The 22,075-nt window shown below is 45.1% G+C and overlaps 1 protein-coding gene across 1 annotated transcript in view; it reads left to right on the forward strand.

The window, feature by feature from the left end:
• The first annotated feature begins 7,037 nt into the window (after window positions 1-7,037).
• flt4 (fms related receptor tyrosine kinase 4) overlaps window positions 7,038-22,075 on the forward strand; it is a 723,665-nt gene continuing 708,627 nt past the window's right edge. Inside the window, exon 1 of the mRNA XM_082956115.1 lies at window positions 7,038-7,368. Coding sequence (XP_082812241.1) covers window positions 7,311-7,368 — 58 coding nt within the window. The 5' untranslated portion in view covers window positions 7,038-7,310. The remainder of the gene's footprint in view (window positions 7,369-22,075) is intronic.

Raw genomic sequence — 22,075 nt, forward strand, 5'->3', positions numbered from 1 at the left:
CCTGGCTCCACTCCTACTCCCCAGGCGCTCTCTTTTGATGACTTCTGTAACCGTAATAACCTTGGTTTCATGCATGTTAACATTAGAAGCCTCCTCCCTAAGTTTGTTTTATTCACTGCTTTAGCACACTCTGCCAACCCGGATGTCCTAGCTGTGTCTGAATCTTGGCTTAGGAAGTCCACCAAAAACTCTGAAATCTTCATCCCTAACTACAACGTTTTCAGACAAGATAGAACGACCAAAGGGGGCGGTGTTGCAATCTACTGCAGAGATAGCCTGCAGAGTTCTGTCCTGCTATCCAGGTCTGTACCCAAACAATTTGAACTTCTACTTTTAAAAATCCACCTCTCCAAAAACAAGTCTCTCACCGTTGCCGCCTGCTATAGACCCCCCTCGGCCCCTAGTTGTGCTCTGGACACCATATGTGAACTGATTGCCCCCCATCTATCTTCAGAGCTTGTGCTACTAGGTGACCTAAACTGGGACATGCTTAACACCCCAGCCATGCCCTCAATCTCACACAAATTATTAATGAACCCACCAGGTACAACCCCAAAGCCGCAAACACTGGCACCCTCATAGATATCATCCTAACCAACGTGCCCTCTAAATACACCTCTGCTGTTTTCAACCAAGATCTCAGCGATCACTGCCTCATTGCCTGCACCCGTAATGGGTCAGCGGTCAAACGACCTCCACTCATCACTGTCAAACGCTCCCTGAAACATTTCAACGAGCAAGCCTTTCTAATCGACCTGGCCCTGGTATCCTGGAAGGATATTGACCTCATCCCGTCAGTAGAGGATGCCTGGTTATTTTTTTAAAATGCCTTCCTCTCCATCTTAAATAAGCATGCCCCTTTCAAGAAATTTAGAACCAGGAACAGATATAGCCCTTGGTTCTCCCCAGACCTGACTGCCCTTAACCAACACAAAAATATCCTGTGGCGTTCTGCATTAGCATCGAACTGCCCCCGCGATATGCAACTTTTTAGGGAAGTTAGAAACCAATACACACAGGCAGTTAGAAACGCCAAGGCTAGCTTTTTCAAACAGAAATTCGCTTCGTGCAACTCCAACTCTAAAAAGTTCTGGGACATTGTAAAGTCCATGGAGAATAAGAACACCTCCTCCCAACTGCCCACTGCACTGAGGATAGGAAACTCTGTCACCACCGATAAGCCCACTATAATTGAGAATTTCAACAAGCATTTTTCTACGGCTGGCCATGCTTTCCACCTAACTACCCCTACTGCATTCAACAGCACTGCACCCCCCACAGCTACTCGCCCAAGCCTCCCCCATTTCTCCTTCTCCCAAATCCATTCAGCTGATGTTCTGAAAGAGCTGCAAAATCTGGACCCCTACAAATCAGCTGGGCTTGACAATCTGGACCCTTTCTTTCTAAAATTATCTGCCGAAATTATTGCAACCCCTATTACTAGCCTGTTCAACCTCTCTTTCGTGTCGTCTGAGATTCCCATAGATTGGAAAGCAGCTGCTGTCATCCCCCTCTTCAAAGGAGGTGACACTCTTGACCCAAATTGCTACAGACCTATATCCATCCTACCCTGCCTTTCTAAGGTCTTCGAAAGCCAAGTTAACAAACAGATTACCGACCATTTCGAATCCCACCGCACCCTCTCCGCTATGCAATCTGGTTTCAGAGCTGGTCATGGGTGCACCTCAGCCACGCTCAAGGTCCTAAACGACATCGTAACCGCCATCGATAAGAAACAATACTGTGCTGCCGTATTCATTGACCTGGCCAAAGCTTTTGACTCTGTTAATCACCACATCCTCATCGGCAGACTCAGTAGCCTTGGTTTCTCAAACGATTGCGTCGCCTGGTTCACCAACTACTTCTCTGACAGAGTTCAGTGTGTCAAATCGGAGGGCCTACTGTCTGGACCTCTGGCAGTCTCTATGGGGGTACCACAGGGTTCAATTCTTGGGCCAACTCTTTTCTCTGTATACATAAATGATGTCGCTCTTGCTGCTGGTGAATCTCTGATCCACCTCTACGCAGACGACACCATTCTGTACACTTCTGGCCCTTCTTTGGACACTGTGTTAACAACCCTCCAGACGAGCTTCAATGCCATTCAACTCTCCTTCCGTGGTCTCCAACTGCTCCTAAATACAAGTAAAACTAAATGCATGCTCTTCAACCGATCGCTGCCTGCACCTGCCCGCCTGTCCAGCATCACTTCTCTGGACGGTTCTAACTTAGAATTTGTGGACAACTACAAATACCTAGGTGTCTGGTTAGACTGTAAACTCTCCTTCCAGACTCACATCAATCATCTCCAATCCAAAGTGAAATCTCGAATCGGCTTCCTATTTCGCAACAAAGCATCCTTCACTCATGCTGCCAAACATACCCTCGTAAAACTGACCATCCTACCAATCCTCGACTTCGGCGATGTCATTTACAAAATAGCTTCCAATACCCTACTCAACAAGCTGGATGCAGTCTATCACAGTGCCATCCGTTTTGTCACCAAAGCCCCATATACTACCCACCACTGCGACCTGTACGCTCTCGTTGGCTGGCCTTCGCTTCATAATCATCGCCAAACACATTGGCTCCAGGTCATCTACAAGACCCTGCTAGGTAAAGTCCCCCCTTATCTCCGCTCACTGGTCACCATAGCAGCACCCACCTGTAGCACGCGCTCCAGCAGGTATATCTCTCTGGTCACCCCTAAAGCCAACTCCTCCTTTGGTCGTCTCTCCTTCCAGTTCTCTGCTGCCAATGACTGGAACGAACTACAAAAATCTCTGAAACTGGAAACACTTATCTCCCTCACTAGCTTTAAGCACCAGCTGTCAGAGCAGCTCACAGATCACTGCATCTGTACATAGCCCATCTATAATTTTGCCCAAACTACTACCTCTTCCCCTACTGTATTTATTTATTTTATTTATTTTGCTCCTTTGCACCATATTATTTATATTTTATCTCTGAACTTTCTTCAAACTACAAATCTACCATTCCAGTGTTTTTCTTTCTATACTTTATTTACTTTGCCACCATGGCATTTTTTTGCCTTTACCTCCCTTATCTCACATCATTTGCTCACATTGTACATAATCTTCTTTTTTTTTTTTTTTTCTACTGCATTTTTTTTTCTTCTACTGCATCATTGATTGTATGTTGTTTTACTCCATGTGTAACTCTGTGTTTTTGTATGTTGTCGAACTGCTTTGCTTTATCTTGGCCAGGTCGCAATTGTAAATGAGAACTTGTTCTCAACTTGCCTACCTGGTTAAATAAAGGTGAAATAAATAAATAAAATAAATAAATAAATAAATAAAAATATAGTGATATAGGGACTGGTGATAGTCTATAGTTATATAGGGGCTGGTGGTAGTCTATATACTAGTGATATAAGGGCTGGTGATAGTCTATAGTGATATAGGGGCTGGTGGTAGTCTATAGTGATATAGGGGCTGGTGGTAGTCTATATACTAGTGATATAGGGGCTGGTGATAGTCTCTAGTGATATAGGGGCTGGTGATAGTCTATAGTGATATAGGGGCTGGTGATAGTCTGTATACTAGTGATATAGGGGCTGGTCATAGTCTATAGTGATATAGGGGCTGGTGATAGTCTATATACTAGTGATATAGGGGCTGGTGATAGTCTATAGTGATATAGGGGCTGGTGATAGTCTATAGTGATATAGGGACTGGTGATAGTCTATAGTTATATAGGGGCTGGTGGTAGTCTATATACTAGTGATATAAGGGCTGGTGATAGTCTATAGTGATATAGGGGCTGGTGATAGTCTATAGTGATATAGGGGCTGGTGATAGTCTATAGTAATATAGAGGCTGGTGATAGTCTATAGTGATATAGGGGCTGGTGGTAGTCTATATACTAGTGATATAGGGGCTGGTGATAGTCGATATACTAGTGATATAGGGGCTGGTGATAGTCTATAGTGATATAGGGGCTGGTGATAGTCTATAGTGATATAGGGACTGGTGATAGTCTATAGTTATATAGGGGCTGGTGGTAGTCTATATACTAGTGATATAAGGGCTGGTGATAGTCTATAGTGATAGGGGCTGGTGATAGTCTATAGTGATATAGGGGCTGGTGGTAGTCTATATACTAGTGATATAGGGGCTGGTGATAGTCTCTAGTGATATAGGGGCTTGTGATAGTCTATAGTGATATAGGGGCTGGTGATAGTCTATAGTGATATAGGGGCTGGTGATAGCCTATAGTGATATAGGGACTGGTGAGAGTCTATAGTGATATAAGGGCTGGTGATAGTCTATAGTGATATAGGGGCTGGTGATAGTCTATAGTGATATAGGGGCTGGTGATAGTCTACAGTGATATAGGGGCTGGTGATAGTTTATATACTAGTGATATAGGGGCTGGTGATAGTCTATAGTGATATAGGGGCTGGTGATAGTCTATAGTGATATAGGGGCTGGTGGATAGGGCTGGTGATAGTCTATAGTGATATAGGGACTGGTGATAGTCTATAGCGATATAGGGGCTGGTGGTAGTCTATATTCTAACAACACATACATTTTATTCTAATGGTGACAAACGGTGCCCACAAACTGTTTGGGTCTACATACAGCAGTCCCAACACCTTACCACTGCTACACCTGGCTATCAGCGGAGCCTTGTCCATCTGTAAGAGTTGGTGTGTGTGTCAGTCAGTTGTGTTATTGGGTGGAAACATGTTCTCATGCATGGAAGAAATATATAGAGGGCATTCAGAAAGTATTCAGACCCCTTCACCTTATTCACATTTTGTTACGTTACAGCCTTATTCAAAAATGTATTAATTTGTTTTTTCCCCTCAATCTACACACAATAGCCAATAACGACAAAGCAAAAACTGGTTTGTCGAATTTTTTGCTAATTCATAAATAAAATAAAACATTTAATTATCACCTTTATATTCAGATGCTTTACTCAGTACTTTGTTGAAGCACCTTTGGCAGCAATTACAGCTTTGAGTCATCTTGGGTATTGTGCTACAAGCTTGGCACACCTGTATTTGAGGAGTTTCTCACATTCTTCTCTGCAGAACCTCTCAAGCGCTGTCAGGTTGGATGGGGAGCGTCGCTGCACAGCTATTTTCAGGTCTCTCCAGAGATGTTCGATGGGGTTCAAGTCCGGGCTCTGGCTGTGCCAATCAAGGACATTCAGAGACTAGTTCCGAAGCCACTCCTGTGTTGTCTTGGCTGTGTGATTAGGGTTGTTGTCCTGTTGGAAGGTGAACCTTCGCCCCAGCCTGAGGTCCTGAGCGCTCTCGGGAAGGTTTTCATCAAGAATCTCTCTGTACTTTGCGCTGTTCATCTTTCTCTCAATCTTGACTAGTCTCTCAGTCCCTGCCGCTGAAAAACATCCCCACAGCATGATGCTGCCACCACCATGCTTCACCGTTGGGTTTGTGCCAGGTTTCCTCCAGATATGAAGCTTGGCCTTCAGGCCAAAGTGTTCAATCTTGGTTTCATCAGACCAGAGAATCTTGTTTCTCATGGTCTGAGAGTCCTTTAAGTTAATTTTGACAAACTCCAAGTGCTGCAGAGATGGTTGTCCTTCTGGAAGGTTCTCCCATCTCTACAGAGGAACTCTGTCAGTGACCATCTGGCTCTTGGTCACCTCCCTGACCAAGGCCCTTCTCCCCCGATTGCTCAGTTTGGCTGGGTGGCCAGCTCTAGGAAGAGTCTTGGGGGTTCCAAACTTCTTCCATTTAAGAATGATGGAGGCCACTGTGTTCTTGGGGACCTTCAATGCTGCAGAAATGTTTTGGTGCCCTTCCTCAGATCTGAACCTCGACACAATCCTGTCTCTGAGCTCTACGGACAATTCCTTCGACCTCATGGCTTGGTTTTTGCTCTGCCATGCACTGTCAACTGTGGGACCTAATATAGACAGGTGTGTGCCTTTCCAAATCATCTCCAATCAATTGAATTTCCCACAGGTGGACTCCAATCAAATTGTAGAAACATGTCAAGGATGATCAATGGAAACAGGATGAACCTGAGCTCAATTTCGAGTCTCATAGCAAAGGATCTGAATAACTATGTAAAAAAGGTATTTCGTTTTTTTATTTTTAATGCATTTGCACAAATGTCTAAAACCCTGTTTTCACTTTGAAGTTATGGGGTATTGTGTGTAGATTGATGAGGGGGGGGGGGGGGGGGGGGGATCAATGTATCCATTTTAGAATAAGGCTGTAACTTAATAACAAAATGTTTAAAAAGGAAGGGGTCTGAATACTTTCCAAATGCACTGTAGCATCTCTAAGGGACTTAAAGATATCTGAGGCTGAACTTGATATTGACAGACATATTTGTTTGTGGCATGACCTTACCAGAATCTAATTGTATATTGTTAACCATTAAAACAAGTTTTAAATTCTGCAAAAATGCTATTGTTTTCATATGATCCTGAACGGGGGATTAAATCAAGTTAAAGATAACACTTCCATTAACGATTTTAAATGTCAAAAGGTACAAGTTGAATTTGGGAAATTATATAATTCTTTACAGTGACTATAAATGGAGGAGACTGAGTCAAGGATATAACTGTCATTAACTCGCCTATGTATGTCTAAGGTTAAAGTTGAAAATTGTGAATTGGTAAATTACTTGGCTGTGAAGTGTTGAATTTCAAGAGAAGCAACAGTGACATACCAGTTAAATGAAGCAGTCTAACGTGGTAATAATATAGTGTTGGGATTACATCTTCACTCCAGGAAGGGCATATTTCTCATGGGGTTTACTGGAAGGCTTAGCCTGTTTTATGAACGAGAGTGGCGTGTGTGTGTGTGTGTGTGTGTGTGTGTGTGTGTGTGTGTGTGTGTGTGTGTGTGTGTGTGTGTGTGTGTGTGTGTGTGTGTGTGTGTGTGTGTGTGTGTGTGTGTGTGTGTGTGTGTGTGTGTGTGTGTGTGTGTGTGTGTGTGTGTGTGTGTGTGTGTGTGTGTGTGTGTGCGTGCGTGCGTCCCAGTCACGAGCGAGGGAAAAGGAAACCATTGTGAGTCCATTCAGGACTTGATTCATCCTTTGGTTTTTAACAGGAAAATAGGAAAAGGTTTATTTTAGTTTTGTCCATTTCACCCAGCACATCCTCTTCGTGGGGTTCTAATGACAGAGTCACCGCTTCCCACTTCCACAGCTCCCGCACCTGAGTTGGTCCCATTATCCCTCACGGAGTTTTATTTGACCACCTTTTTCTCTGCGGCTCTTGCAGTCAACACCTCAAACACGCGACGTTTTGTAGTAAAAATAATAATCGGTTAAAACTTCGCAGGACCGGGAGAATTGGAAATGAAGAGAGATTTTACGTGTTTCTGTCGGATTTGGTTTGGGATCGCTGCTTCTTCAGGTAAGTGGAGAAATACGCTTTGTTTTATTATCAGACCGTTTCGGATGGCGCAGTCAAACGTTTATAGCGGCAACACGCACATCAGGGAGGGGGGTTTGTGTGGTGTTGCGGGTCTGATAGAAACTTTATCCCGTGTTGTTTTGTAACAGATGTGGACTAGGATAATAACAACCAATTATTTTAGGAATACTATATATTTAATGTTAGTTTTAATTAGCTAAGTTCAAAGAAGTGTTCTCCAACTCAGCCGACCAACTTCATTCTCATATTAACTGACATCATAGTCTGATACGACATACGTTTTTGTTTCTACAGCTGATTGGCCCCGGTGCTTGGTCAATTAAAAACCATCTAAAAAGAAAGATGAGTTATGAAGTAGTTTTTGTGACTTCCTAAAGCTATGTTGTACTATTATAGGGTGCTTTCTGAAAATAGAAAATTCATTTTGAAGTGTATCCTCCCTCTAAAGCTCAGGTTTTCCATGTGAATATGAGTTTGTCAATCTTCACCTAGAAGCCTAAAACGGGATTTTCTTATTAATTTATTATTATTATTTTTTTTAAACAATCCCTTTTAAAATGATGATTGCTTACTTATGAATGAATGGGAAAACAGCGTTGACTTCCGGACCACAAGGTGATCAGTCCTCTTCTGGCTGTGCCGGGTGGAGATTATAACAGTACATGGCCAAGATGTTCAAACGTTCATAGATGACCAGCAGGGTCAAATAATAATAATCACAGTGGTTGTAGAGGGTGCAACCTCAGGAGTAAATGTCAGTTGGCTTTTCATAGCTGATCATTCAGAGTAACTCTACATTTAAGTAATTTATGCTCTACTGCTCCTGCTGTCTCTAGAGAGTTGAAAACAGAAGGTCTGGGACAGGTAGCACGTCTGGTGAACAGGTCAGGGTTCCATAGCTGCAGGCAGAACAGTTGAAACTGGAGAAGCAGCATGGCCAGGTGGACTGGGGACAACAATGAGTCATCAGGCCAGGTTGATGGTCCTACGGCTCAGGTCCAGAGAGAGAGAGAGAGAGAGAGAGAAAGAATACTTAAATTCACACCGGACAGGACAGGAGAAATACTCCAGATGTAACAGACTGACCCTAGCTCCCCGACACATAAACTATTGCAGCATAAATACTGGAGGCTGAGAGAGGAGGGGTCGGGAGACACTGTGGCCCTGTCCGACGATACCCCCGGACAGGGCCAAACAGGCAGGATATAACCCCACCCACTTTGCCAAAGCACAACCCCCACACCACTAAAGGGATTTCTTCAACCACCAACTTACCATCCTGAGACAACATTTACATTTAAGTCATTTAGCAGACGCTCTTATCCAGAGCGACTTACAAATTGGTGCATTCACCTTATGATATCCAGTGGAACAACCACTTTACAATAGTGCATCTAAATCTTTTAAGGGGGGGGGGGGTTAGAAGGATTACTTTATCCTATCCTAGGTATTCCTTAAAGAGGTGGGGTTTCAGGTGTCTCCGGAAGGTGGTGATTGACTCCTCTGTCCTGGCGTCGTGAAGGAGCTTGTTCCACCATAGGGGTGCCAGAGCAGCGAACAGTTTTGACTGGGCTGAGCGGGAACTGTGCTTCCTCAGAGGTAGGGGGGCCAGCAGGCCAGAGGTGGATGAGCGCAGTGCCCTCGTTTGGGTGTAGGGACTGATCAGAGCCTGAAGGTACGGAGGTGCCGTTCCCCTCACGGCTCCGTAGGCAAGCACCATGGTCTTGTAGCGGATGCGAGCTTCAACTGGAAGCCAGTGGAGAGAGCGGAGGAGCGGGGTGACGTGAGAGAACTTGGGAAGGTTGAACACCAGACGGGCTGCGGCGTTCTGGATGAGTTGTAGGGGTTTAATGGCACAGGCAGGGAGCCCAGCTAACAGCGAGTTGCAGTAATCCAGACGGGAGATGACAAGTGCCTGGATTAGGACTTGCGCCGCTTCCTGTGTGAGGCAGGGTCGTACTCTGCGAATGTTGTAGAGCATGAACCTACAGGATCGGGTCACCGCCTTGATGTTAGACAAGGCAGAGTATAGCCCACAAAGATCTCCCCCACGGCACAACCCAAGGGGGGGCACCAACCCGGACAGGAAGATCATGTCAGTGACTCAACCCACTCAAATGACGCACCCCTCCTAGGGACGGCATGGAAGAGCACCAGTAAGCTAGTGACTCAGCCCCTGTAATAGGGTTAGAGGCAGAGAATCCCAGTGGAGAGAGGGGAACCGGCCAGGCAGAGACAGCAAGGGCGGTTCATTGCTCCAGTGCCTTTCCATTCACCTTAACTCTCCTGGGCCAAACTACACTCAATCATAGGACCTGCTGAAGAAATTAGTCTTCAATAAAGACTTAAAGGTTGAGACAGAGTCTGGGTCTCTCACATGAATAGGCAGACCATTCCATAAAAATTGAGCTCTATAGGAGAAAGCCCTGCGTCCAGCTGTTTGCTTAGAAATTCTAGGGACAGTAAGGAGGCCTGCGTCTTGTGACCGTAGTGTACGTGTAGGTATGTACGGCAGGACCAAATCGGAAAGATAGGTAGGAGCAAGCTCATGTAATGCTTTGTAGGTTAGCAGTAAAACCTTGAAATCAGACCTTGCCTTAACAGGAAGCCAGTGTAGAGAGGCTAGAACTGGAGTAATATGATCAAATTTTTGGCTCTAGTCAAGATTCTAGCAGCTGTGTTTAGCACTAACTGAAGTTTATTTAGTGCTTTATCTGGGTAGCCGAAAAGTAGAGCATTGCAGTAGTCTAACCTAGAAGTGACAAAAGCATGGATTCATTTTTCTGCATTTTTGGACACAAAGTTTCAGATTTGTGTCATGTTACGTAGATGGAAAAAAGCTGTCCTTGAAACAGTCTTGATATGTTCGTCAAAAGAGAGATCAGGGTCCAGAGTAACGCCGAGGTCCTTCAGTTTTATTTGAGACGACTGTACAACCATCAAGATTAATTGTCAGATTCAACAGAAGATCTCTTTGTTTCTTGGGACCTAGAACAAGCATCTCTGTTTTGTCCGAGTCTAAAAGTAGAACATTTGCCGCCATCCACTTCCTTATGTCTGAAACACAGGCTTCCATTGAGGGCAATTTTGGGGCTTCACCATGTTTCATTGAAATGTACACCTGTGTTGTCCGCATAGCAGTGAAAGTTAACATTATGTTTGCGAATGACATCACCAAGAGGTAAAATATATAGTGAAAACAATAGTGGTCCTAAAACAGAGCCTTGAGGAACACCGAAATGTACAGTTGATTTGTCAAGAGGACAAACCATCCACAGAGACAAACTGATATCTTTCCGACAGATAAGGTCTAAACCAGGCCAGAACTTGTCCGTGTAGACCAATTTGGGTTTCCAATCTCTCCAAAAGAATGTGGCGATCGATGGTATCAATAGCAGCACTAAGGTCTAGGAGCACGAGGACAGATGCAGAGCCTCGGTCTGACGCCATTTAAACGTCATTTACCACCTTCACAAGTGCAGTCTCAGTGCTATGATGGGGTCTAAAACCAGACTGAAGCATTTCATATACATTGTTTGTCTTCAGGAAGGCAGTGAGTTGCTGCGCAACAGTTTTTCTAAAATGTTTGAGAGGAATGGGACATTTGATAGAGGCCGATTTAGTTTTTTATATTTTCTGGGTCAAGGTTTGGCTTTTTCAAGAGAGGCTTTATTACTGCCACTTTTTTAGTGAGTTTGGTACATATCCGGTGGATAGAGAGACGTTTATTATGTTCAACATAGGAGGGCCAAGCACAGGAAGCAGCTCTTTCAGTACTTTAGTTGGAATAGGGTCCAGTATGCAGCTTGAAGGTTTAGAGGCCATTACTATTTTCATGAATGTGTCAAGAGATATAGGATTAAACATTTGAGTGTCTCCCTTGATCCTAGTTCCTGGCAGAGTTGTGCAGACACAGGAAAACTGAGCCTCGGAGGAAATCGCAGACTTAAAGAGGAGTCCATAATTTGCTTTCTAATGATCATGATCTTTTCGTCAAGGAAGTTCATGAATTTATCACTGCTGAAGTGAAAGCCAGTATCAAAAATACATTTTGGATTGTTCTTATTCTCCTCAATTAAGTTGGAAAAATAGGATGATCGAGCAGCAGTGAGGGCTCTTCGATACTGCACCGTACTGTCTTTCCAAGCTAGTCGGAAGACTTCCAGTTTGGTGTTGCGCTATTTCTGTTACAATTTTCTGGAAGCTTGCTTCAGAGCTCGGTTATTTTCTGTATAGCAGGGAGCTAGGTTCTTATGACAAATGTTTTTTGTTTTTAGGGGTGTGACTGCATCTAGGGTATTATGCAAGGTTAAATTGAGGTCGTTAACCGATTTTTGTACTCTGACGTCCTTGGGTAGGTGGAGGGAGTCTGAAAGGGTATCTAGGAATCTTTGGGTTGTCTGAGAATTTATAGCACGGCTTTTGATTATCCTTGGCTGGGGTCTGAGCAGATTATTTGTTGCGATTGCAAACAATAAAATGGTGGTCTGATAGTCCAGGATTAGGAGGAAAAACATTAAGATCCACAACATTTATTCCACGGGACAAAACTAGGTCCAGAGTATGATTGTGGCAGTGAGTAGGTCCGGAGACATGTTGGACAAAACCCACTGAGTCGATGATGGCTCCGAAAGCCTTTTGGAGTGGGTCTGTGGACTTTTCCATGTGAATATTAAAGTCACCAAAATGTGAATATTATCTGCCATGACTACAAGGTCCGATAGAAATTCAGGGAACTCAGTGAGGAACGCTGTATATGGCCCAGGAGGCCTGTAAACAGTAGCTATGAAAAGTGATTGAGTAGGCTGCATAGATTTCATGACTAGAAGCTCAAAAGACAAAAATGTTGTTTAAAAAAAAAAAAAAGTACATTGAAATTTGCTATTGTAAATGTTAGCAACACCTCCGTGCATCCTTGCGGGATGCACGGGGGATATGGTCACTAGTGTAACCAGGAGGAGAGGCCTCATTTAACACAGTAAATTCATCAGGCTTAAGCCATGTTTCAGTCAGGCCAATCACATCAAGATTATGATCAGTGATTAGTTCATTAAACTATAACTGCCTTGGAAGTGAGGTATCTAACATTAAGTAGCCCTGTTTTGAGATGTGAGATATCACAATCTCTTTCAATAATGGCAGGAATGTAGGAGGTCTTTATTCTAGTGAGATTGCTAAGGTGAACACCGCCATGTTTAGTTTTGCCCAACCTAGGTCGAAGCACAGACACAGTCTCATTGGGGATAGCTGAGCTGACTACACTGACTGCTAGTGTCGGACTCTACTAAGCTGGCAGGCTGGCTAACAGCAGACCCTATCTCATTGTTGAGCTAGGGGAGTTAGAGCCCTGTCTATGTTCGTAGATAAGATGAGAGCACCCCTCCAGCTAGGATGGAGTCCATCACTCCTCAACAGGCCAGGCTTGGTGCTGTTTGTGGGTGAGTCCCAGAAAGAGGGCCAATTATCTACAAATTCTATATTTTGGGAGCGGCAGGAAACAGTTTTCAACCAGCGATTGAGTTGTGACTCTGCTGTAGAGCTCATCACTCCCCCTAACTGGGAGGGGGCCAGAGACAATTACTCGATGCCAACATTTTTTTTGCTGATTTACACGCTGAAGCTATGCTGCGCTTGGTGACCTCTGACTGTTTCATCCTAACATCGTTGGTGCCGACGTGGATAACAATATCCCTATACTCTCTACACGCGGCAGTTTTAGCTTTAGCCAGCACCACCTTCAGATTAGCCTTTACGTTGGTAGCCCTGCCCCCTGGTAAACAGTGTATGATCGCTGGATGATTCGTTTTAAGTCTAATACTGTGGGTAATGGAGTCGCCAATGACTAGGGTTTTCAATTTGTCAGAGATAATGGTGGGAGGCTTCGGCGTCTCAGACCCCGTAACGGGAGGTGTAGAGAACAGAGATGGCTCGGCCTCTGACTCCGACCTGTTGCTTAATGGGGAGAACCGGTTTAAAGTTTCTGTCGGCTGAATGAGCGACACCGGTTGAGCATTCCTACAGCATTTCCTTCCAGAAGCCATGAGAAAATTGTCCAGCTGCGGGGACCGTGCGAGGGGATTTATGCTACTATCTGTACTTACTGGTGGCGCAGACGCTGTTTCATCCTTTCCTACACTGAAATGACCCTTGCCTAACGATTGCGTCTGAAGCTGGGCTTGCAGCACAGCTATCCTTGCCGTAAGGCGATCGTTCTCCTGTATATTATGAGTACAGCGACCTCAATTAGAAGGCATCATGTTAATGTTACTACTTAGTTTCGACTGTTGGAGGTCCTGACGAACCACGTCCAGATAAAGGTGAAAAGGTTGAATGAAAAAAGTCGAGCGACGGGGAAAAAATAAAAATATAAACTTAAAAAACTTAAAACTGGCAGGTAGCAAAGTAAGGTTTGCAACACACCGCACAGCAGCATGTAAACAAGTCTACAAGTTGTAGCAGTATTAGTAGTAGTAGTTTTCATTAAAATGTGGTGGTAGTGGTAGTAGTGGTGGTAGTAGTAGTGGTAGTGGTGGTAGTAGTAGTAGTAGTAGTAGTGGTAGTAGTGGTAGTATTAGTAGTAGTAGTGGTAGTGGTAGTAGTAGTGGTGGTAGTGGTGGTAGTAGTGGTAGTAGTAGTGGTGGTAATGGTAGTGGTAGTGGTAGGTTTCATTAAATTAGCTGTAGTAGCAGCAGAATTTCATGTCATGTGCCTTTTACTGAGGAGTGGCTTCCGTCTGGCCACTCTACTATAAAGGCCTGATTGGTGGAGTGCTGCAGAGATGGTTGTCCTTCTGGAAGTTTCTCCCATCTCCACAGAGGAACTATAGAGCTCTGTCAGAGTGACCATCGGATTCTTGGTCACCTGCCTGACCAAGGCCCTTCTCCCCCGATTGCTCAGTTTGGCCGGGTGGCCAGCTCTAGGAAGACTGTTGGTGTTTCCAAACTTTTTCCATTTTTGAATGATAGAGGCAACTGTGTTCTTGGGGACCTTCAATGCTGCAGACATTTTTTGGTACCCTTCCCCAGATCTTTGCCTCGACACAATCCTGTCTCGGAGTTCTACGGACAATTCCTTCGACCTCATGGCTTGGTTTTTGCTCTGACATGCATTGTCAACTGTGGGACCTTATATAGACAGGTGTGTGCCTTACCAAATCATATCCAATAAATTGAATTTACCACATGCGGAATTCAATCAAGTTATAGAAACAGCTCAAGGATGATCATTGGAAAACAGTATGCCTCCCCACCCAAACACACACTTAGTCAGGCCATATCCTGTCTCTGGGCTCTGCGATTTGACTGACTGTTTGTCTATTGGCTGTGACTGATGTAACAGAGTTAGCTTTGTAACCTCACTCCCCTTCAGAGGGGAACGTAATTGGCTAAGACGTTGTCAAGCGGGCAATCACTTGTGTTTTGTGAGGACCTGAGATGATGTACCAGTAAGGTTAGGGTCAGCACAGTGACGCCTGTTACAATGGCTGTACATTTATTTCCTATTCAAAGCAGAAGAGAGTCTGCCAACTGGGCACAGATGCCAATTCAACATCTAATGTCATCGAAATGACGTGGAAACAACATTGACATGTGGAAACACTACCCACTGGACAGAGTGTGTGTTTCTGAGGGATGAGTTGTCTCTTCACTTGACAAGGTTATGTCATCTATTGTGATCATTGCCTTTCTTTCTTTCTCCCTCTCTCTCTCTCTCTCTCTCTCTCTCTCTCTCCTCTCTCTTTCTCTCTCTCTCTTTCCCTCTTCCGCTCTCTATCGTCCACCCCCTCTCTTTCTTTCTCTCTTTCTGTCTCTCTTTCTCTCTTTCTGTCTCTGAGTTGTCTCTTCACATGTCCTCCTCTCCTCATCCCTCTTGCCCCCTAAACGCACTGTCCTCACTGTTTCAAGTTACTGTAGTGGTAAATGCAAAGCATAGTAAAGCCTGTGATTTGTTTAAGATTCTCGGTGCTGTGGGTTTAAACTGAAACAGCTCTTCAACTCCAGGGAATATAACTCTGATGAGCTCAGAACTCAAGAGTAGAGCTGCTAGACGCTTTAAGTGGTATTCGTGTGTGTGTGTGCGTGTGCGTGTGCGTGTGCGTGTGCGTGTGTGTGTGTGTGGTGTGTGTGTGTGTGTGTGTGTCACAGCTAATTAAGTCAGAAAACAACTCAAGGGGATTCAAATAAAGGTTCAATGACACACACACACACACACACACACACACACACACACACACACACACACACACACACACACACACACACACACACACACACACACACACACACACACACACACACACACACACACACACACACACACACACACACACTCAGACACACATTAAAACAGTCTGCAGTGTAGATTAACTTTAGCTAAACAAATCACACCACCAGATTACACTGGACACCCAGAAAGACAATAAGATGCAGTTTGGAAGAGAAGTTGGAGTGATTTGAGAGTTTGTCTTCCAACTTTTTCCCTATCTAGGGCCCAAAGAAAGGGCTCTGGTCAAAAATAGTGCACTATATATAGGGAAAAGGGTGCCATTTGGGACTCAGTGTGGTGGAGTAAAGGTGTTGGAGGACATCGCTCCTCATCCTTAACTGGGTTCAGTTCAAGTAGGCTGAACTTTGGTACTCAGTGGATGTGTCCCACATGGCACCCTATTACCTATAAGTAGTGCACTACTTTTGAAAAGAGCTTATTAAGTAGTGCACTATATAAGGACAGGGTGGCTCAGTTGGTAGAGCATGGTGTTTGCAACGCCAGGGTTGTGGGTTCGATTCCCACGGGGGACTAGTACGGATTTTTTTTTAATGAAATGTTTGCATTCACTACTGTAAGTCGCTCTGGATAAGAGAATCTGCTAAATGACTAAAGTGTAAAAATGTAAGTTGGCTGAACTTGGTCCGTATCAGGAGAAGGCACTTCACATCTATCTGTAGTAATATTATTTAAATCAATGGAAAATAGACCATGACAGATTTGAATTGATCGTTTTACCCAGAAACAAAATAGTGTAAAAGGAAGTCCACTACTCATTAATTACATTTAAAAAGTATTTCAGATGTGTTATATAAACATTTTCTCTAGCTCTGATCTAGAAAAATCATCATTGGTAGTAATAGTCTGCTACTGGCATACAGTACATTACAGGGAACAGCCATAGATTGCAATCCTGCCTGTGTTGATTGACCCCCAGCCTCAGTCAGCCTTTTCCTGGAGTCAATGACCGAAAATCCCTCTTTGGCCTCATGGGTGTAACTGAGTCAGGTTTTAGGCCTCCTTGCTCGCACACGCTTTTTCAGTTCTGCCCACAAATTTTCTATGGGATTGAGGCCAGGGCTTTGTGATGGCCACTCCAATACCTTGACTTTGTTGTTGTTAAGCCATTTTGCCACAACTTTGGAAGTATGCTTGCGGTCATTGTCCATTTGGAAGACCCATTTACGATCAAGCTTTAACTTCCTGATTGATGTCTTCAATATATCCACATCATTTTCCTCCCTCATGTTGCAATCTATTTTGTGAAGTGCACAAATCCATTCTGCAGCAAAGCAGGCCCACAACATGATGCTGCCACCCCCGTGCTTCACGGTTGGGATGGTGATCTGCAGCTTGCAAGCATCCCCCTTTTTCCTCCAAACATAACGATGGTCATTATGGCCAAACAGTTCTATTTTTGTTTCATCAGACCAGAGGACATTTCTCCAAAAAGTATGATCTTTGTCCCCGTGTGCAGTTGCAAACCGTAGTCTGCCTTTTTTATGGCGGTTTTGGAGCAGTGGCTTCTTCCTTGCTGAGCGGCCTTTCAGGTTATGTCAATATAGGACTTGTTTTACTATGGATATAGATACTTTTGTACCTGTTTCCTCCAGTATCTTCACAAGGTCCTTTGCGGTTGTTCTGGGATTGATTTGCACTTTTCACACCAAAGTACGTTCATCTCTATGAGACGGAACGCGTCTCCTTCCTGAGAGATATGACGGCTGCGTGGTCCCGTGGTCCTATAGTTTGTTAACAAGAAATTTGTGGAGTGGTTGAAAAACAAGTTTTAATGACTCCAACTGTACTACCCACCGCTGCGACCTGTATGCTCTCGTTGACTGGCCCTCGCTTCATATTCGTCGCCAAACCTACTGGCTCCAGGTCATCTATAAGTTTTTGCTAGGTAAAGCCCCGCCTTATCTCAGCTCACTGGTCACCATAGCAGCACCCACCCGTAGCATGCACTCCAGCAGGTATATTTCACTGGTCACACCCAAAGCCAATTCCTCGTTTGGCCGCCTTTCCTTCCAGTTCTCTGCTGCCAATGACTGGAACGAGTTGCAAAAATCTCTGAAGCTGGAGACTCATATCTCCCTCACCAACTTTAGCACCAGCTGTCAGAGCAGCTCAGAGATCAATGCACCTGTACATAGCCCATCTGTAAATAGCTCATCCAACTACCTCATCCCCATATTGTTATTTATTTTTTTGCTCCTTTGCACCCAAGTACTTGCACAGTCATCTTCTGCACATCTATCACTGTCTGGAGCATCTAGCCGTAGGTTGTCATCGAAATCGCAGTAAATGTCCTCATTTAAAAAAAATATATATTTCACCTTTATTTAACTAGGCAAGTCAGTTAAGAACAAATTCTTATTTTCAATGACAGCCTAGGAACAGTGGGTTAACTGCCTTGTTCAGGGGCAGAATGACAGATTTTTACCTTGTCAGCTCAGGGATTCGATCTAGCAACCTTTCAGTTACTAGTCCAACGCCCCGTATGATTTGTTACATACAGTACATCTCTGAATTTGTCAATATCATATTTTTTTTACTTACTGTGAAGTAAAATCATAATACTAATCATCATAGTAGGACATTTGAGTATCATACTTTTGTTTCTACTTTACAGACATACATTTTACTTTTTTACTTTACAGACATACATTTTACTTTTTTACTTTACAGACATACATTTTACATTACAGACATACATTTTACATTACATACATACATTTGACATTACATACATACATTTTACATTACATACATACATTTTACTTTACATATTATTTTCATTATGAAGTTGTCAGTCTGTAGTAGACTAATCCGTTGAGATGTAACATCTCTAGGTTTACTAACAAACCATCACGTAGTCGTCAATTAAGAACAGTTGGATTAAGTAACAGTAAAATGTATTTTAACAAAAAGAGAATCATATCAGAAGTGTTGTTGTGGGCATTGCAATGTGAAACATCTATTTATAGATGAAACACTAAGTGTTTGGTTTTTTGTGTTGTAATTGGAAATGTGGAAATGTGCTTAGAGATTTGAAACAGCTGCCATTTTGATAATTTGTTGAGTTTTGTAAGAGTTGTACGAAAATTGTACCAAAGCAGAAAAAAGGCAATATTAATAATGTCAACATTGCTGATTACAAATATTAATAAATTGGGAAGTATTCCAACTTTGGGATTTTGAATAGGCACTTGAGAAACTCAGACACCTCTGTTAGCCTCATTGAAGATACAAAACTTCCCCCAGTGACCTAAAAATATCTGAAAGTCACATCCCTACTTAAGCCACGCCTCCACTCCACGGTTCCTCCAGGAACGCTTTGCTACATTAAAACGTTAAAGGTTTCTCCAAGAACCCATCAACTAACCAAAGGTGCAAACATGAACCACTTGGGATCCGCATGGTTCCTCGAGTCACCACTAATTCTAAGAGTCTAGGGCCAGGTTGTGATTGGTAAGAGCCTGCAGTAGGATTGATTGGAGTGTGTACGGTAACGTTTGTCAGTGCCACAGCTGGGCCTGTCGGTGGGAGGTCATTGTGGTTTCATGAGAACATAATGCCTGGAAGAGTCAGAGAAAATGACCAGTTTCCCCTCGTAGCACCTTGTCAGTCCCCACTATCCCCCTATCCCTGGCCCAGTCTCTCTGCCCCCACTATCCCCCTATCCCTGGCCCAGTCTCTCTGCCCCCACTATCCCCCTATCCCTGACCCAGTCTTTCTGCCCCCACTATCCCCCTATCCCTGACCCAGCCCAGTCTCTCTGCCCCCACTATCCCCCTATCCCTGAGCCAGCCCAGTCTCTCTGCCCCCACTATGCCCCTATCCCTGACCCAGCCCAGTCTCTCTGTCCCTGTCCCAGCCCAGTCTCTCTGCCCCTGACCCAGCCCAGTCTCTCTGTCCCCACTATCCCCCTATCCCTGACCCAGCCCAGTCTCTCTGCCCCCACTATGCCCCTATCCCTGACCCAGCCCAGTCTCTCTGTCCCTGACCCAGCCCAGTCTCTCTGTCCCTGACCCAGCCCAGTCTCTCTGTCCCTGACCCAGCCCAGTCTCTCTGCCCCCACTATCCCCCTATCCCTGACCCAGCCTAGTCTCTCTGACCCTGACCCAGCCCAGTCTCTCTGACCCTGACCCAGCCCAGTCTCTCTGACCCTGACCCAGCCCAGTCTCTCTGTCCCTGACCCAGTCCAGTCTCTCTGTCCCTGACCCAGTCCTTCTGTCCCTGACCCAGCCCAGTCTGTCTGTCCCTGACCCAGCCCAGTCTCTCTGTCACTGACCCAGCCCAGTCTCTCTGTCACTGTTTTAAGATAAATATTTTTTAAAGCCAGAGAGGACTATTGAAGAAACTACCCACATAAGAAGCCTTTTCAGTTAAAATTCCTTTGACCTGGACACAGAGTAGACCTGGACACAGAGTAGACTTGGACACAGAGCAGACTTGGACACGGAGCAGACTTGGACACGGAGCAGACTTGGACACGGAGCAGACCTGGACACGGAGCAGACCTGGACACGGAGTAGACCTGGACACGGAGCAGACCTGGACACGGAGCAGACCTGGAAATGAATAATATTGAAAATAATATATAAAATTCCAAAAGCAAATCATTCATAAAATTCCCCAACATGTAATTCTTAAGATCAAATAATGCTACAAACAACAACAAAATCGACTATAAAAATAAAGTTTCCCTGCCCTACATAGAGCCCTACATAGAGCCCTACATAGAGCCCTGCTATTGATCAGAGCCCTACATAGAGCCCTACTATTGACCAGAGCCCTACATAGTGCCCTACATAGAGCCCTACTATTGACCAGAGCCCTACATAGTGCCCTACATAGAGCCCTACTATTGACCAGAGCCCTACATAGAGCACTACATAGAGCACTACTATTGACCAGAGCCCTACATAGAGCCCTACTGTTGACCAAAGTCCCATGGGTACTATAAAGGGAATAGGGTGCCATTGGGGATGCAGTATTGTAGCGGAGGACAGGACACCCGAGCCGCGGTCGGCCAGCGTTTATCAGCCTCACTGGGACATCTGAGTCAGATTAGTGACAAGGTGTTTATCACTGTGCGCACCAGGCCCGACAGACCGTGGTTTAGTAGCGCTGTGCGACATCACAGCATGACTGTGCTTTAGAGATATGTCTGTGTTACCTGCTGGTGCTCTAATCAATGATAATATTTATTATGTTTCACAAGAGGGAGAGAGGTAGAATTTGACTCTAATCACAATACGAAGTTGTTACCAGAGTATACTTTCTCCTTTCCCTGCAGGGGAAATCATTTCTGAGTGTTAAAAGTGATGAGATATTAAAAGTGTCCGGTTGCAGAGGAAGAGGCTAAGGTTTCCGGAGGGCCGATTGGCTGGGGGGGGGGGGGGGGGGGGGGGGGGGGGGGGGGAGCAACAGAGAATGAGAGTGGGGGAGAGAGTGTGAGAGCAACAGAGAAAGAGAGTGGGGGAGAGAGAGATGTCCTGTGTGGACAGGTACAGGAAAACATAGTCAGGGTCAGACAGAGAGGCTGCTGGGAAGGGATACAGGAAACAGATCCAGATGGCCCCATAACATCCTCACTTCACACTCTATAAACACCCCTTCCTCCTCCTACCCCCTCCTCCTCCTCCTCTACCTGCCCACCTCCTCTATCCCTCCTCATCCTCCTCCTCTACCCCCTCCTCATCCTCCTCCTCTACCTCCCATCATCCACCTCCTCTAGCCCTCCACCTCCTCTACCTCCCCTTTTCCTCCTTCTCTACCCCCTCCTCCTCTACCTCCTCCTCCTCCTCCTCATCCTCCTCCTCTACCTGCCCACCTCCATCCCTCCTCATCTTCCTCCTCTACCTCCATCCTCCTCCTCCTCTACCTGCCCACCTCCTCTATCCCTCCTCATCCTCCTCCTCTACCTCCCATCATCCTCCTCCTCTAGCCCTCCTCCTCCTCCTCTACCTCCCCCTTTCCTCCTTCTCTACCCCCTCCTCCTCAACACCTCCTCCTCCTCCTCTACCCCTCCTCCTCCTACACCCCCCTCCTCCTCTTCCTCCTCGTCCTCTTCCTCCTCTACCCCTCCTCATCCTCTAACTCTCCTCCTTCTCTACCCCACCTCCTCCTCCTCAGGGAGAGAGAGTCATAAAGAGAAAGAGATGTCCTGTCCCCTGTACAAGGTGAGGCCCTGTCCCTGTCTACTGGTAAATCCAGGGAGGGCTGCTGACTCCACAGCCTAGGCAGGAGGTCTGTTGTGTGGCCTGGCTGCCCTCCTGGCTGGCTTCCCTCCTCCAGGCTCCAGCCAGACTGACATACAGTCTATTTCTGTATGTCAGATTTCAGATTTTATTTAAGATTTTCACAGCTTTGACCCCGAGCTACACTGTGAGCCATCATCCGTTAATATGGT

This window comes from Salmo salar, chromosome 09 (assembly GCF_965601325.2).
Source record: "Salmo salar chromosome 09, fSalSal1, whole genome shotgun sequence".
Classification (NCBI taxonomy): Eukaryota; Metazoa; Chordata; class Actinopteri; order Salmoniformes; family Salmonidae; genus Salmo; species Salmo salar.